The sequence below is a fragment of the Lycorma delicatula genome, chromosome 1, assembly GCF_047948215.1.
Source record: "Lycorma delicatula isolate Av1 chromosome 1, ASM4794821v1, whole genome shotgun sequence".
NCBI classification, from domain to species: Eukaryota; Metazoa; Arthropoda; class Insecta; order Hemiptera; family Fulgoridae; genus Lycorma; species Lycorma delicatula.
The window spans coordinates 181,846,324-181,862,881 of NC_134455.1; the positions used below are offsets into that span (position 1 = coordinate 181,846,324).

Here is a 16,558-nt window from a genome sequence, read left to right on the forward strand (position 1 = left end):
GTTGGTTTTTAAAAGCTAATTAGCAGTAAAAAAAATAAAGTACCATAAATATAAAAAAATTAAAATCCATTATTAATTAGTTTTCTTGGATTTTTATTTTGGTCCTGGAAGGTAACATGATAGTCAGTTGGAATGAAGTTAACAACACTTTCTTTTTCTGTTATACCGTAAATAAAGGGAAGGGATAAAGGAAATAAAGGAATAAATAACGGGAAGGACGCTTTGCTCGCCCTACCCGTCTAGCCTTTCTCGACCTCCGTTGTGTTCGTTATCCTCATGGTTGGGAGGATAATACTGACAAATAATAATTAAAGCCTGAAAAGCTCACTTTTCTCCAATGTTTCCCTCGTTCTTGATGTAGAAGCTTTGATACGCTACTGCTGTAGCGCCAACAGTCTGGGTGCTTCCGGTCAGCAGTTAACCGAGAATCAACCGCAATTAAAATTTTCAGAGGACCGAGATACTCTCATTTTTTTAGCCGACTTTGGATAATAGGAAAGGTTACTTACCTTTCTTGTACGCATCTTTTTTAAACTTTTGACAATATAGTATTGACAGCTAAAATAAACAATCAAAAACCATAAAAATTTGCTAACTGTGAAAATTTAGCTAATTACAATAATAACAATCGTATGATAAAATATTTAAGAGTATGTAAATTTGAACTCGGAGATCCTTTTTTTACTATGGTAGCAGAAATGTAATGAAGTAAAAGGATTAATTTTTTTCTTTAATGAATATCTTTATTATCTTAACTCCCAATTAGAAATACTGTGATAATTCTGATTGGAGGTAATGACCAAGCCCGTAAGGTTTTTGCGTGATGCGCGCACAGGGCTGACCCTAGTTATTACTTTATTAAATGTTTAGATAAACTGAGGTTTCTAGATAATGCAGTCTTTCTCACTGGAAATGCCTTTTGATGTACTATCAAACGATCTTTTTTAAAGGTTCATTTCAATTTTTTATAAAAAATGTTTACTTACTTTTTTTTTTTTAATGCTATAACAACACATTTTGAGGAAAATACGTTAAAGATTACAATTTATATTATATAGCATATAAATATTCGTTTTATAACACAAGAAGTTTTAAAAACCTTTCACAAAAAAAGAATGATAATAAAATTTGTATGATTTTAAGGAATACGTATACAAAAAAGCCTTTTTAAAGAAATAAGAGAAAAAATTAAATACCTTACGAATAATAAACTACACAAAAATAATTCTTAAAAATCTACAAAACTTGTATTTCCATCATTATATAAAAAATAAAAACCATCTTAAAAATAAAACCATCTAAAAATAAAAACCCGAAAAGTAAGCAGTGAGGTTATAACCAATGCCTATAGTTTATTTACGGCATTTGGGAGTTTTTTATTTACGATTAATCAAACATTATTTATTTTAAAATAAAAGCAGATTATCATTATAGCATTGTTCTTACTTTTACCTCATGGATATAAAGATTTTCGTTCTCCGTTGACGTATACTGTAAAAGTGGATGAGGTGAGGAGGGCTTATTTTGGATAGAAAATCGATTACCTTTGAAGAAACCTTCTTGTTAACTCTCTTGGTGATTTTTCATTACCAATTATTTTGCACGCCAATGAATAATCTCTCATCATATTAACATCAGTCTTACTTGACCGACCAAATTTTCGCTTAGGTGCCATTACTTGGTGAAGGAACGTACGCGAAAGTTTGTTTAGTCAAGTATTCTAAGACTCACATTAATGTGAGGAGAGATCACTGGCGTGCAAAATAATTGAAACACTTTTTTATTTGAATTAATTAAAGTTTTATTTATTGTTACTTATAACGGATAATTTATTAATTAATAAGCAAAATTAATAACAAACCTCATCGTTATGGAAACAGGTTCATCATTTTCATCAGAATATGTTGTCATAATTATGGTTATTTCAGCCACCCACATGCTCTGAGAAAAGAACAAGAAATGTATAAAACATATGTTTAACTAGTATGTTTTGTTTTTTGAATTTATTAACTTAACATGCACTTTGAAAGAAGAAAAAAATGGTATATAAACAAATATAAGAAAAATATTATTTTTGTTTACTTTTTATTTTTTTATGCGAATAGACTATCAAAGGATCATATAAACATAATTTTTTTTTATTTTCTTCTTTCTTCCCAAGTTTTCTTCTTTATCTGTTCTGGTTTTATCTGTTTTATATTTTTTAGATCATTTGTCACAATTGGGCTTTTTGTGTTCCATATGTATGTTAAAATTGGACAAGAACATTCCAAACTCATCTCTGTTTGAGAAATTTTCCTGAATTAGATTGAATTTTTGCATTTCTGTTTTCATTTGTTTGATGTAACCTTTATGGCTTTTTTACTACCAGATTTTACAAAAGATTTTTAAATCTAATAATAAAGCAATTTTCCATAGAGACTTCTCTAAATTTGTGATTTTAACAAATTTTCCCATTTACAGAAGTCTCTATACAAAATTTCAAATCGGTTTATCGAGACAAAAGTTATTAAGCTACAAACACGCTAACATACGAATATTATCACCCACTTTTTTGTGTTAATAGCCGTGGGTCATGAAACGTTGAGAAATTGAAAAAATCCTATAACCCATTTTTTGACTGATTACCATACCATACTTTCTTCCTTCTTGTAGCAGAGCTCTAAAGCTATGATGCCAGGAAAGTAAAAAAAGCTTTATTTTTGTCTATTTATTAGCATTTTTAATCGGTACCTCATAGGGAACCATAAATAAATTTGAATCATGATAATCTCCTGCAGAAAGGTCATCGACAAAACCTCTCATTAAAGTATACAAAGATTCAACACCTTGTATGTAGGAAAAGAAGTTGCTTAGATGGTCCAAGAAAAGTTCAATATTTAACACAGCACTGGAAAGAAATCAAAGGAAGAAAAAAAATAAATAAAACCAATGTCATCCATGCCAATATTTATGAAAACAACAGTATAGATAAAACAAATATTTGTCGGAAAATAGAATTAGCTATAATTCGTAGACCAACAAAGTGACCTTCACTACACAGGGACAGAGTCATCCTGTGTTCCCACTCATAGGTCCCTTCTCCAGGTCATTTCTCTGAATACTTCTCCCAGGACCATCACATGAAAATTCTTCAGTCGCCTGATGTCATCGTTGTTATCCAATAAATTTACTGCCAGATGATTTACCTGTTTGTCTAACCTCTGTTTGTAATGCAAGCCAATCTTTTGGATTTCTTCGTAAACAGAATGTAATCCTGGATTATCATGAATCTCTCTACCCCTAACAAACCATGGCGCCTCTATTATGGTTCTCACCAATTTATTTCGGAATCTTTTAATTATCTCAATATTGCTGTTACTCGTCGTAACCCATACCTGGATCCCATATATCCAATCTGTTTAAGGATAACTCAGTTTTGTTGTCTATTACATAACTGTGAGCTTCTACACAGGAACCAGTTTATTTTCCTATACTTGATGTTAACTTGTTTCATCTTTTCTACCACGAGGTCCATCCACGTCAGGTGACCATCCAAGTATAGGCTAAGGTGCCGTACAAAATCCGCATGAGTGAAGTAGACGCCATTCAGGTGGACCCGTGGGCAATCACCCCTTCTCATCGTAAATGTCACAAAGCTCCACTTGCTCTGATTCATCCTCATTTTCAATTTCGTCAGCCACACGCCTATCTCGTCTAACTCTTGATTGTAAATTAAAAATTACAGTTTTAATTATTGTACTGTAATGTCTAATTTTGGCATTGATGTATAAACTTTCTTTGTTATAGATAGTTAAAATAACTAGATAGTAGATATTATCTAGAAATACTAGATATAGTTAGTTAAAAATACTAGTTTTTCTAATTTTGTCAACCTATTCTGGAATTTTTGTTTGTTCCATTATTTATTATTATTTTTTCTTAAATATTTAAAGTTCTTATTTGTTTATAATTTCCAATTTTTGTATGATTTTTTTTCTTATACAAATTGTAATGTTTGCCATGATTACGGTTTTGGTAAAGGAAATTCGTAAATCAACCTGTTCTGCTATGGTTTTCAATTTGGGTAATTGCATCTTCTGATCCCGCTAGTAAAGATGAATCATCAGCAAATGCTAAACATTTAACCGTTGTATCGTTTTTTGGTATCGATATTTTTTGGAATCGATACCAAAGGGAATAGCTTTGGTTTTCATCTCCCAAAATGGTTTAATATAATATTTTATTCAAACAGTATTGAAAATTGTCTCTGTCAAAAAAATTGTCATCTCCCTGTCTTATCTCGTCTTCATTTAAAAGGGTTTATAGTTTATTATTATTATTTTGTTTATTTTTTTTGATACATTATTTCAGTAAGAACTAATAAAATACGTTATAAAAGTCTTGACAATATGCTGATTTCAAATATTTATTTTGCCTTACAATTTGTTTATTTAAAATCTGTTCCGACTTGGAAACCACAAGTAAATGGTATGATGAATCCACAGATATCATATGATGAGAGGTTTTTAACTACCACCCTCAATAAATCGTACATATACTTAAATTTGTATATAAGTACATATATATATATATATATATATATATATATATATATATATATATAAATTTAATATATATGTAAACTCACTCGCACTCAATAAGACCACATAGGTACAATACCACATAGACTACATGGATACTATTTTTTGTCACAAAAAAAAATAGTTCACAAAAACAAAAAATCTATAACACTATTGAAAAATAAACAAAGTCAAATAAACAGTAACATAACAAGGTCCTGGAAATAAATGGAAAGAGGCTACGCTCCTCATCATAGCATAGAAAGATGCTCATCACATATGTAGTATTGAACCGCCATAAGAGTCACTCAGATTCTCCCAATTCCAGCACATGTAGACGTTTCAATCGCCGGACATCCTCACTGATGTCTAGGAGATTAACTGCTAGAAAGTTCACGTAATTATCTTACCGCTGTCTATAGTTTGAACCGAGCCGTTTCACCTCTTCGCGAACTTAGGTAATTCAAGATAGTCATAAATTTCTTCATTCCGTGTGAACCTGGGTGGCTCTGTAATAGATCTCGCCAACTTCTTCTGGAAACGTTGTATAATCTCAATGTTAGTTACTCTTGCTCGTCGTACCCCATATTACTATACCATAGTCCAAATTCGGTTTTAGATGACCTTGTATAATAAAACGTTGTTGGACAGCGACAAGTATGAATTCCCGCCTAACAACCAATAAAGCTTATTGTAACTCGTATCTGTCTTTTTTTTTTCACATGGTACTTCCACGTCAAACGACGGACAAGGTACAGCCCCAGGTACCGTATGCAGTCAGAGTGTAGGATGAAGATGCAGTCTAGGTGGACCAAGGGACAGTCATTTCTCATCGCTACCGTAATATGACTTGACTTACTCTGATTCACATTTATTCTCCATTTTGTTAACCATATGTCGATCAAGTCTAATACCAATTGGAGCTTTGCTGAGGCTATTGTAGGTTTTCGTCAACAGCCAAGAATGTTGTATCATCAACAAACTAGGCAACGGTGATGTGGTCCGGAACCGAAAGGTCCGCAGTGAAAATTGAGTAAAGGACTGATCCTAAGACGGAGCCATATGAAGCCCCTGATCTAATTTCAAAGAATTCAGATAATTCATCGTTGCAGCTGACCTGGAAAAAATGCCCGTCTAGGTTATTCTTCAAAACCAGGTAGAATTGTTGAGGAAAATTGAATTTCGATTTATGGAACAGATTAGGCAGCCAGATCTTGTCAAAGACCTGCTGAACATCCAAAAGGCTGCCGAACAGAACCTCCTCTCTTGTACGCGATGACATCGCCTGTAAGAGAGGAGGTTCTTGTAGGTTTGTAATGTATTTGATGGACTTGAACGAAAATATAACTAGCACCTTATGAGTCACCATGTCAAAACCTGGAGCGTTCTTTGACCGTTCACCTTATTTCACTAGTACCTCCCTCATTAACAGGAGCCTAATCAGAAGGCTTACAGGCATTGGGCAGTCCAAGAAGTCAATTATTTTCCTATTTATTAGAAGTCTATTAAAAGTATCTATTATTTCCCGTCGTGTGGGAGAAATATCTTGCTAAGATGTGCCACTTTAAAACAGGACGGCTTTCTCCCTATCGCTCCTGACCCACGACAAACATTGACCCATCTCAGACATTACTTTCATTATTAAATGAACAACTATAAGTTCAAATATAATATCATTAAGTTCATTCATTTCAAACATTTTGTTCATTTTTAAATACACAAGATACAATTTTCTCACTTTATATCACTAAGAAGTATACAGTTTATTAATGATTTTTGTATGTTTTTTTTTTTTTTTATAATGATTTAAACATGAAATCAGTAAAAGCACATCATCTACGTTGATAAAATAAATTATTTAATAGATTACATAACAATCTGAATCAGAACTGATATTTAAGTTGAAAAAAACATTAGCTATATGACTCTTTTTTCTTATTACAATTTGTCACTTAATAAAACGATAATTAAAATCAAACGGACTTTAAATTGATTTAAACAGTTTTTGTTTTTAAGTTACCAACAGATGGTTTGTAAAATAAAATAATAAGGGAAATACAATAATTGTTTAGCTTCGACTGACAGATTTTATTTTCCGGTCGATTTTATTTCTTTGTTTTACTTTAATTTGTTTTCTCTCTTAAGATTTATTGTTTTTAAGTTTATATAGATGGAAGTTTATGTGTGCATATTTGTAACTTTGCATTTTATTAGTTCATTCAGACGTTGTATATAAGCTTTTTAAAAATAAAGAACAGTTTCAGGACATTGCTAAGTTTCTGAAAACTTTGATCTGATTATGCCTACAGTTTAGTATAACTTTTTGTAGTATAAATTTTAGTTAAACGCGTTCAAATTTTTTTCCTCTTCTTTTTAAATAAACTTCAAATGTATTTATCTGTTCAAGAAATTAGCTTCTATGTTATTGTACAATAGAATTCTTTCAAAATTGTATTTTTTATATTTATTATTAAATTTTATTGTAACCATAACGTTTTCCCATTTTTAATTATCCAAAAAAAGGGTAGTAGGCTAAAAATTGTTTGTAGATTTTATTTAGTATAATATTATTTTTTAATGGAATAATTAATAACATATTTACAGTTAAATAAGTTTTTAAATGATTTTTGTTCTCTATCTTTTTTTAAGAAATTTTCGTTTCTTCTTACATTAAAATTTTTTATTTTTGTTTTTTTTTTTTTTTTTTTTTTTTATTATTTCGGTCCTTTTTTCGATATTAAATATATTAGGCTATTGTATGGTAAATATTATTATTTACTAAAAAGTGTACAATATGAAAACTTTAACGAAGAATTCCATTTATGTAGCAATTTTTTACCAAATGTTTTCCAATCTGTTTATAAAAGTAACTTTATTAGACAAAAACCTTTTCTACCTGCATTTAAAACGATCTAAATAATACTCGACCTTTATAAATTGACATTGAATAATCAAACAGTATTGATCTAATAAACATGAACTAATGTTTATTTATTATAATGATCGTTGTTATATGGACCTAGATATACAACAATTTTGTAAGCAATCATTCTGTACTTTTCGTGTATATAGCCTTAAATATTACATTTTATAATAGTATGTCGGTGGAAATTAATAATAAATCAAAGTTAAAAGTTCAGATGAACTTAGTTTATTTTTACATTGCTATAACACAATAAAAAAAATAACTGAAAAAATTAAAATTTCTTTTAAAAAAATGTTAGTTAAATTAATGCTTTTAAAGACATTATACCTATAGAAGAAACATAACACGTAGGTACAATTAATTAATTGGAGTCAAACCACAATTTACTTGGTTTAAAACATATAATATTTCTGCTTTAACAACACTGATGTTATAAAAATTAATACAAAAATTTATTGTAACATAAATACCTAAATAATAAAAAAAAAATTAAACTTATATATTAAAAAAATCAAAATGGTTTATTTAACTCTACTAATGATTAGAAAAACAATTTTCAAAATATACATTCCAATTATTTCCATTATGAAAATCTTTGATCTGATTATGCAGATAATTCGTATATACGAATAACAATAATTTTAAAATGTATATAAGTTAAAAAATTAAAAGTTAAAAAAATTTAAACGTACAAATAATTTCCAAAAAAGAAACAAAATATTTTTGCCTAACTAGTAAAATTGAAACTAATTTTTATTAAGAATATTTTTTATGAAAAATAAGATTGTGAAGAAGATAGAATACCAGAAGACAGGTTGGTAGCATTAATTTCGGTGAATCTGGTTCATAGAAAAATAATGAACGAGTCCAAAAATATCGTCTTGTAGGTGAGATTTCGCTATAAATATCGCTGACGCTCCGGGCGAGTCCAACGCTCTAAAGTTAAAGACGGAGTAAATTTCAATACCCACGCCCTTTTTCTTGGTTCCGTTAGTATTTATGCAGTGATAACTTGACGTGTAGCCAGTTATCGTGTTCGTATAGTCAGAAATCTGCTGGTGTGTTGTGCTACATTAGTTTAAGTTGTTCTGTACTGTCATATAGTTCTAAATTCAAGAATTTCAAAAAGATCTTGTAAGTTTAACGAGAGCCTGGAAAGTGAATTTTTATTTCTAAAAAAGGTTATATACTCATGATGAAAAATTTAACGGCGAAAAGTTTGGATCAGAATTTTGTATGGCTCACGGTGGTCGTTCGGACATAAACGAACATCTAAAATCAAATAAGACACAAAAATAGTTTATTATTTGCTGGGTCTTCAAAAGTAACAAATTTTCTTAAGAGTAGCAATCCCGTGAACAAAAAACTGGACATAGCCGCTAAAGAAGCAACATTCGCCTACCATAAGTTGAATCATAGCTTGAGCTTTAATTCAAATGTGTGCTCTTCGAAGTTAATTTCTAATTTTTTTTAAACAAAATTGTCTCTAGGAAAAACTAAATGTGAAGTAATTGTAATAAATATAATACCTCAAATTGCTTCATGAAGATTTAGCAAAATAGTTGCATTAATTATGGATGCCTCAAATTGAAAAGAAATAAAAATTGTGCCTGCTGTGGTGCGCTATTATTTCAAACATGAATCTGGGATGCAGGTTAAGCTTTTAGATTTTAAATCCGTTTCAGGAAAAGCTGAAGAGATATTATAAAAACATTTTTTGTCAATTATGAGAGAAAAAACTTGGAACAAAAGATTATTGGGTTTTATGGTGACAATTACAATACAAATTTTGGAAGAGTGAAAAGAGGAGGGAAAAACAACCTTTTCAGTCTGATCAAGAATGAATTAGGTAGCTCTATCACTGATATCGTTTGGTAGTGTTCACAATTCTATTCAGCCTGCTGTTAATTCTCCTTCTATTGAAGTGGAAACCCCTGTAGTTGAAATTTACAAATACTTTTATGTTTATACTGTAAGTGTGACAGTGTTTAAAAAATTTTGTGAATTTGCAGACATTGAATACCGTAAGTTTTTGTGGCATAGAAACACAAGATTCCTTTCACTGATGCCAGAAATTGAAAGAATTTTACTACTGTTCCAAGAACTGAGAGAGTACTTTGTCTCACAAAAAAATGTTTCCAGCTCTAATAAAAGATTATTTTAATGATGAACGAGGCTAGCTGTTCCCCTAACGTTTGTCCACAGCCAGTTGTCTTTGTTTAATAAAACTATTTTACCCGTGGAAAAAACAGATCAAGTGCCACTGATATTTCATTTTCCTTGAAAAAATCAAAAGAAAATCCGCAAGACAGAAGAGAATGTCCTTGCATCCCGTCGTTATTCCTATATTGAGAAAGGTGCATTCAAGTGAAAAAATATGACTAGTTTAACTTTTAAGTTACATTAATTTTTATTGCAATTTGTAATCGATTAATTAAACACAATTTGTCACCTTTTTTATCTATTAGGATACATTAAATTTTTAACTCCAGTCTTCTGTCCCAACTCTCCTCCCACAACCTCCAACAAACTCCCTACACCTCTCTTCAGATGTCTCGGTTGGTCAATAAAAAATTATGGCAAGCCTAATTAAAAGAGATGAATCATTATTGCTAAACAAGATCTAAGTGATATTTAAAAACACAGTGGTTAATAATTCGTTGATGTTTTTTAGCAAATCTTAATAGTATACTTGAAGAAATTTTTAAAAGGAATTTTATTATATATTTTTTCTTAAAATGATTACGTGAGTTTATTCAATACTGCAAAACGTTCAGAATTTTAAATAGAACAATAAAATGATATAATCTGAATTTTTCGTTTTTTAAGGATTATCTCTTTATTGCGTATCTAGAGTCATACTTAGTTCCAGTTTTGTACTTGCACTTTACGTAAATATATTACTTTTGACTGAGTGAACCGATTTTGTTGGGATTTTGTACAGAGATTCGTGTACATGGGAAAATTTGTTGGTAAAATTTGGGTTCAATATCTTCAGACAATGGGGAAGATAGTTCTTTGGGATAAATTTTTTAATTTTTGCCAACATAACCCCATTTTATATTAAGCTCAGTACATGCTTATCTTACCACTTTTTTAAATTGCCCCTAAATTCTCCCTTTTCTCTCTCGTTTTATTTATTGCATACGTTTTACTAAAACTTTTTTTTATCTTACTATGCATAGGAGTAGTGCAAATGGCCCAAAAGTACTTTGGTAGCATATTGAGGGAGGGGGAGCCAGCAAAAATTAAAAAAATATCGTTTTTATTCATTTTTTAAAACGTTTTTTAATTTATTTAAACTTTTAATAATAATATTACAATACAATTTCACCATAATTAACCCCATCCCAAAAAAAGAAATCTTAGGTAGTATTTTACTGGTTGTACATTTTTTCATTTGATTTTTTTTGTTTATTCTATTTAACGTAGTAAAGGTAGAAAATCATAGACGTTTCTTGGGACGTGATTTTGGGATGGAGAAATAGAAAAAAATTTTTAAAATATCGATTTGGAACTTTTTTAACTTTTTTCATGTATCATTATATTTTTCCACTGTATAAGAATAATTAACCAATGTCAGTAAAGTATAACAACTTTGTTGTCAGGTTTTCAAACAGAGATGAATTTAGAAGGTCTTGGAATAAAAAAAACACCGGTAGGTAATGGGACAAAGAAGAAAAGGTAAAATCAGAACCGATGAAAATATTTTGGGAAGAAAAAAGAAAAATAAAGTCAAAAAGTGATATTTGCGTGAACTGTAAATTATTTTTCTTTATTTGTATAAATCACTGAAATGATCTATTGTAAATTTGAAATTAAAAACTATTTTCATATCTTATTATCTATCTAAAATGAGTGTTTTTGGTGACATACTCTTAGATAGTTGTAAGTCACTTATGAAAACTTTGAAGTCATTGTAAAAAATAAAAATCATTCTATGCTAGGCTTATTAGAAAATTTACGGGTTGAAAGGGTTTCCCGTCACGTTTTATACTGAGCTAAATATGCTGTTGTACTTCAGCAAGATTATTCACATGGATATGCAGGTGATGAAATCTTCCTCAATCTGATAACTTTAATTTTCATAAGTAAACAAGGGTAGACTGTTTAATGAAAGATATTTCAGGCTGATGCCGTTGTATTTTACATATTTTGTAAAGTGATGATTGTAACAGATAGCGTAGCACAACAAATAATATTCGCTTTTCGTAATTAAATTATTGTATTATTTTTAATGTTATTATTCCCAGTTTGGAATATTTCTCTACTGTTTATTTGCAGTATTATTAGACAATTACAAAACTGATTGCGTCTTGGTATTGTACAATAATAATTTAATAGCCATTCTAATAATTAACTCTTGTAAAAGCCATTTGTTCATTAATTTCTCCCTAAATCGTGTTGTAAATAATTTAAATGTGACACACTTTAATGTTTATCTTATTTTATTTTGACCTGTTTATTCATTGTACAATATATTTAATTTTACTTTTTTTTTAAAGATTTTCGCTTGATACAGCAATCTATTTTGTAATACTAATAAAATAAGAAATTTAGTTAAATTAAAACAAAGTTTAAAATCTCTATTAAGCAACAGTTCTTCTTAACGACAGTTTTTATGTATGCTGGTCATTGCGTTGTTGCTTAAGGAATGTTATATTCAAGTTTGTTGTAGTAGTTAAGTACTTAATATCATTGAGGATCATTAGCTTCATAAAGCCTTATTTAAGGTTGGTATTTTCCTAGGAGTCTTGTCTTTATTATTTCTACTTTTTGCATCCAGATAAGAAAGCTGTTTGTTACTTCATAGGTATAAATAAAGATTTTTGTTTTTCTAATTAAGAGAGAGTATGGTATGAGAAGCGTTGTTGATTTTCTCAAATAGCGAATTAATACTTTTTTTTTCAAATATAAAAATATAAAGATAAAAACTTTATACTTCACCATCTCTACAGTTACTCCATTCTTTGAAGAAAAATCTGTTTCGATCAAGACATTTTTTCATGTTTGAAAAAACTGTACTAAATCTGAAGAAGGGAAGAGTAAATAAAAAAGTTATTGATAAAATTTCGCATATCCAGTTGTTGTATGGGATAATGGATAGGTATTATCATGATAAAGCCCATTTTCTTAGTCAAAAATGGTTTATTATATTTCATTTCATTGGTTAGCCTACCAAATAAGTTGCTTATTATCTACTGTGATGATTTCTCCTTTTTAAAGATAATTGATGATGTTTATTCATTGGAAAAAATATAATTGCCGTAAATTTTCCGACCGATGTAACGACTTCAGCATTATTTAGTGTACATCCACCAGTTTCTATCTGTTATTTCAATTGTTGTTCTTTCAATTTTTGTTATTTCAATTAGAAATTCTTTTAAACAGTTTTAAACAATGCTTAGAATTGTTTAAAATTTACCCTTGATGAGTGTGCGTTTGTTGCCCACAGCGTGGCAATCACTTTGTTGATAACATTATCAAACGTAAATTTCATTTTCACAATGTCAGCAATCTCATGCGTATTTTTTGAACAATTTTCCTAAACAATAACATGTCTGAGAACGATTTAGGTGAAGATGTTATTTCATTTGGACTTCCATTGTATGGTTTGTTTTATTTTATTTATATTTGTTTGACGTATTTGAATCGACTAAACCATAAATAGTTGGTTGAATTTGATGATGCAGAGTTATTAAAAATATAACTTAGGTCTCTTATTATATATTTAGCTGTTAAACTTTCAAAAAGCAAAAAATTTCTTTAATTGAATTAAAAAGATATTTTAAAACAAATATAATTTTAAATTTGTTTTTTATATTCTCTTTTATGTAAAGATGAGATTATCTGGAATAACTGTTATAAATAAATTTATCTTTAATGTTATAACGTTTTGATGCAGTCATGAAGTTGTCCTTGACAACTATTATATCAGTTATTCATTAGTGCTGCCATCTGTTGCAATTCCAGATAATTAGCAAACTCCCCTCATAACGACAAGTGGACTTTATTTATGGACCACGGTTTACGCATATATGTAGTATTGTTAAAATGATTATTCTTACTATCTTTCTTCTCCTTATTTTCTCTATGTGTTCTTATTTACTCACGGATGGGTTAACAAAATTATAAAATCACATTTTTAGAGTTAAAGGAATGGTTCTATAAATATACTTTCAAAAGATTTTCTAATTTTTTGTCTATATTTAGAGTCGGTGCCTCTTAGAAGGAGACCATAAGTACATTTGCGACGATTTGCATGAAGAGAAGTCGAAACCCCGCATTTAAGTATACAAAGATATAATACCTAACATATAAGAAAAGCAGTTGCACGTGTGTTACAATTAAAATTCAGCAGTTAACCTAGCGCTAGAAATAAATCATAAATCACTGAAAGAAAGATAAAAAATAGACATCAATTCCAATATATGAAAATAATACTATAGATAAAATAATCATTCGGATGTAAATAAAATTATTAAATAAGATTATTAAAGTAATGTTTACTACCTAGTGACAGGGTCATTCTGTGTTTTCTCTTTTAGTTTTTTCTAAGTCATTCCTCGATTTCATCACCCATATTTAGTACATGAAGACCATTTAGTCGCATGATTTCTTCGGTATATTCCAGTAAATTTACTGCCAGATAGTTTATATGTTTTTCTAACCTGTTTTTGTACCCAGAACCAGTTTTTTGGATTTCTTCCTAAACATAAGGCAACCCTAGATAGTCTTGAATTTCTGTACTTCTAACAAACCACGGCTCTGTTATGATTCTGACAAATTTATTTTGGAATTTTTCTAGTATCTCAATATAACTGTTGTTTGTCGTACCCCGTAGTTGAATCCCAAATGACCAAATTGGTTTAAGGAAAACTCTGTGGATCAACAGTTTATTAGACAAAAATAACCTAACAACGAGTTAGATCCCTATACTTAATGTTTAGATGTTTCCTTTTTTCTACCACGTGGCCTTCCACGTCAGGCAAAGAACCAAGTGTAAGTCAAGGTACCGTACCCGATCCATCTGATGGATGTAGATGTCACTCAGATGAGTCAGTGTTCAATTACCTGTCCTCATCGTAAATACCACATGACTCGATTTGTTTTGATTCATCAAGCCTCGGCTTGATTCAGTTCGTCATCATCAGCTAGAATTGTCGTGTCGTCTGCAAACGATTATCTGATAATTGAATACAAAATAGGCCCTAGAACAGAGCCCTAAGGAACTCCCGATTTCGTGTCAAAGAATTCAGATAACTCCTGAATGAACTTAACAAGGGAAAAGCGTCCATTCGGTAACCACATTGGACATATGTAGAATGATTGAAAGAGACGCTGTTTTAGCTTATTCAGCAGATCTGACAGCCAGATCTTGTCAAAGGCCTGCTGAAAAGCCAAAAACGCTGTTGAACAGTACTCTTTTCCTCTAGGCACCTGGTTATGATTTTAACAGCTCTATTGGTCTGTTCGATGGTAAAGTATCCACTCCTGAATACAAAATGATGATCAGGAATAGGCAAACTTTTCGTTCCAAGATAGGTCATAATCTCCGAAGAAACAGCTTTTCAAGCATATTCGTTAGTGTCGGTAAAAGACTTATCGGTCTGTAGAAAGTTACTTCAGGTGGAAATTTATGTGATTTCGGGACCACATGCGAGATATTCGACTGAAATGGATAACACGTTGTTCGGAGAGGATGTCATTGAAAAGGTCCATTACGTACCGGATGACCTTGTACAGAAGTGTTTACAAATATTTTACGAGCGAGCTAATCAAAGCCTGAAGAATTTTCGAGGCCTGCCCTTCCTTGATTACTTCTACCAACTCAATTGATGGAAAAGGCTTAATTGGTAGGCATAGAGGAATCGGGCTGTTCAGAAATTTAATATCAGCTTCTCATCTTTTCATTAGGAAATTTCTTCTCATCTTCATCAGAACCCTGTATGTCGAGAGATTTTACAGTGTCATTATTTTAATAGTATGTGAATAAATTTGTTATACATACAAGCGCGCGCGCGCGCGCGCGCACACACACACACACACACACACACACACACACACACACACACATGAACGCAATAAATACAAAAATCACGGAACCTCTAAATGTTAAAGAATGTTATTATTTGAGAATGTCATTTTCTAAATATAATAATATTTCTTTTTCTATTATATTACAACGGTAAACATAAGTAGCAGTATATCATTAATTGTATGGTTTTAGTACTTTGTGAATGCATTTTATCAATAACTAATTTCTTAGTATGATTTTAATTATATTTATTTCTATTTTTAATAGCAAAAAATATTAACGCTTTATTATTTTTTTTTTTTTATTTTCATTATAACTTTTCTTGGTGACTGGTTTATTACTAAATTAAAATAGGTTATAATAGAAATATAATGATGATAATAAAGATTAAGGACTTAGGTTTGAAGATTTTGTAATTCTTCCGTATAGGTATGTCCGGGATCGTTGCTGCCTCTCACTCAGGCGTTGATGAACCTACAAGAACATCGTGCCATAAGTCCAGATCAACTAGAATTGACGTTCCCGCAGGTGAGCCGTTATAATTAGTTTTAATTAAAAACAGAATAAAAAAACAAAATTCAAAATTGTTAACATGAATGGTTTTTAAAAGTTATTTAATATATATATTTTCTTTTTTTGATATTTTCTCAGTTTTAGAAATATAGATTTTAAAATTTGGTCCTCAAAAAGGCGTATGTTAAGCAATTGATTAAAATATATATAAAAAAAGTAAAAATAATAAAATTTTATTAAAAGTTTTTGTAGTTCTAAATTTTGGAAGTGATACTTTTCAGATTGTACCTATTTTTTTTAAATTTTATCCACATTTATTACATATAATGGTATCAACTGGTTCATCAGTAGAAAGGGAAATGTAGTGGAGAAACATGTTATTAGGTGTTTTACTGACGCCAAAAATTAATAATTATAATTCCAGTCACTTTTAGTAAAGTTGTAATGTAACCAAAAATGGATAAAATTAAATCAATAATTTGATTAGTAAATAAAGCTGAGCCCATCGTATGAAAAGAA

The 16,558-nt window shown here is 30.1% G+C and overlaps 1 protein-coding gene across 1 annotated transcript in view; it reads left to right on the top strand.

The window, feature by feature from the left end:
- dlg1 (MAGUK family member discs large 1) overlaps nt 1-16,558 on the top strand; it is a 1,479,687-nt gene that overhangs the window by 309,311 nt on the left and 1,153,818 nt on the right. The window contains exon 2 of the mRNA XM_075368120.1: nt 15,956-16,054. Within this exon, the coding sequence (XP_075224235.1) occupies nt 15,995-16,054 (60 nt within the window). The 5' untranslated portion in view covers nt 15,956-15,994. The remainder of the gene's footprint in view (nt 1-15,955; nt 16,055-16,558) is intronic.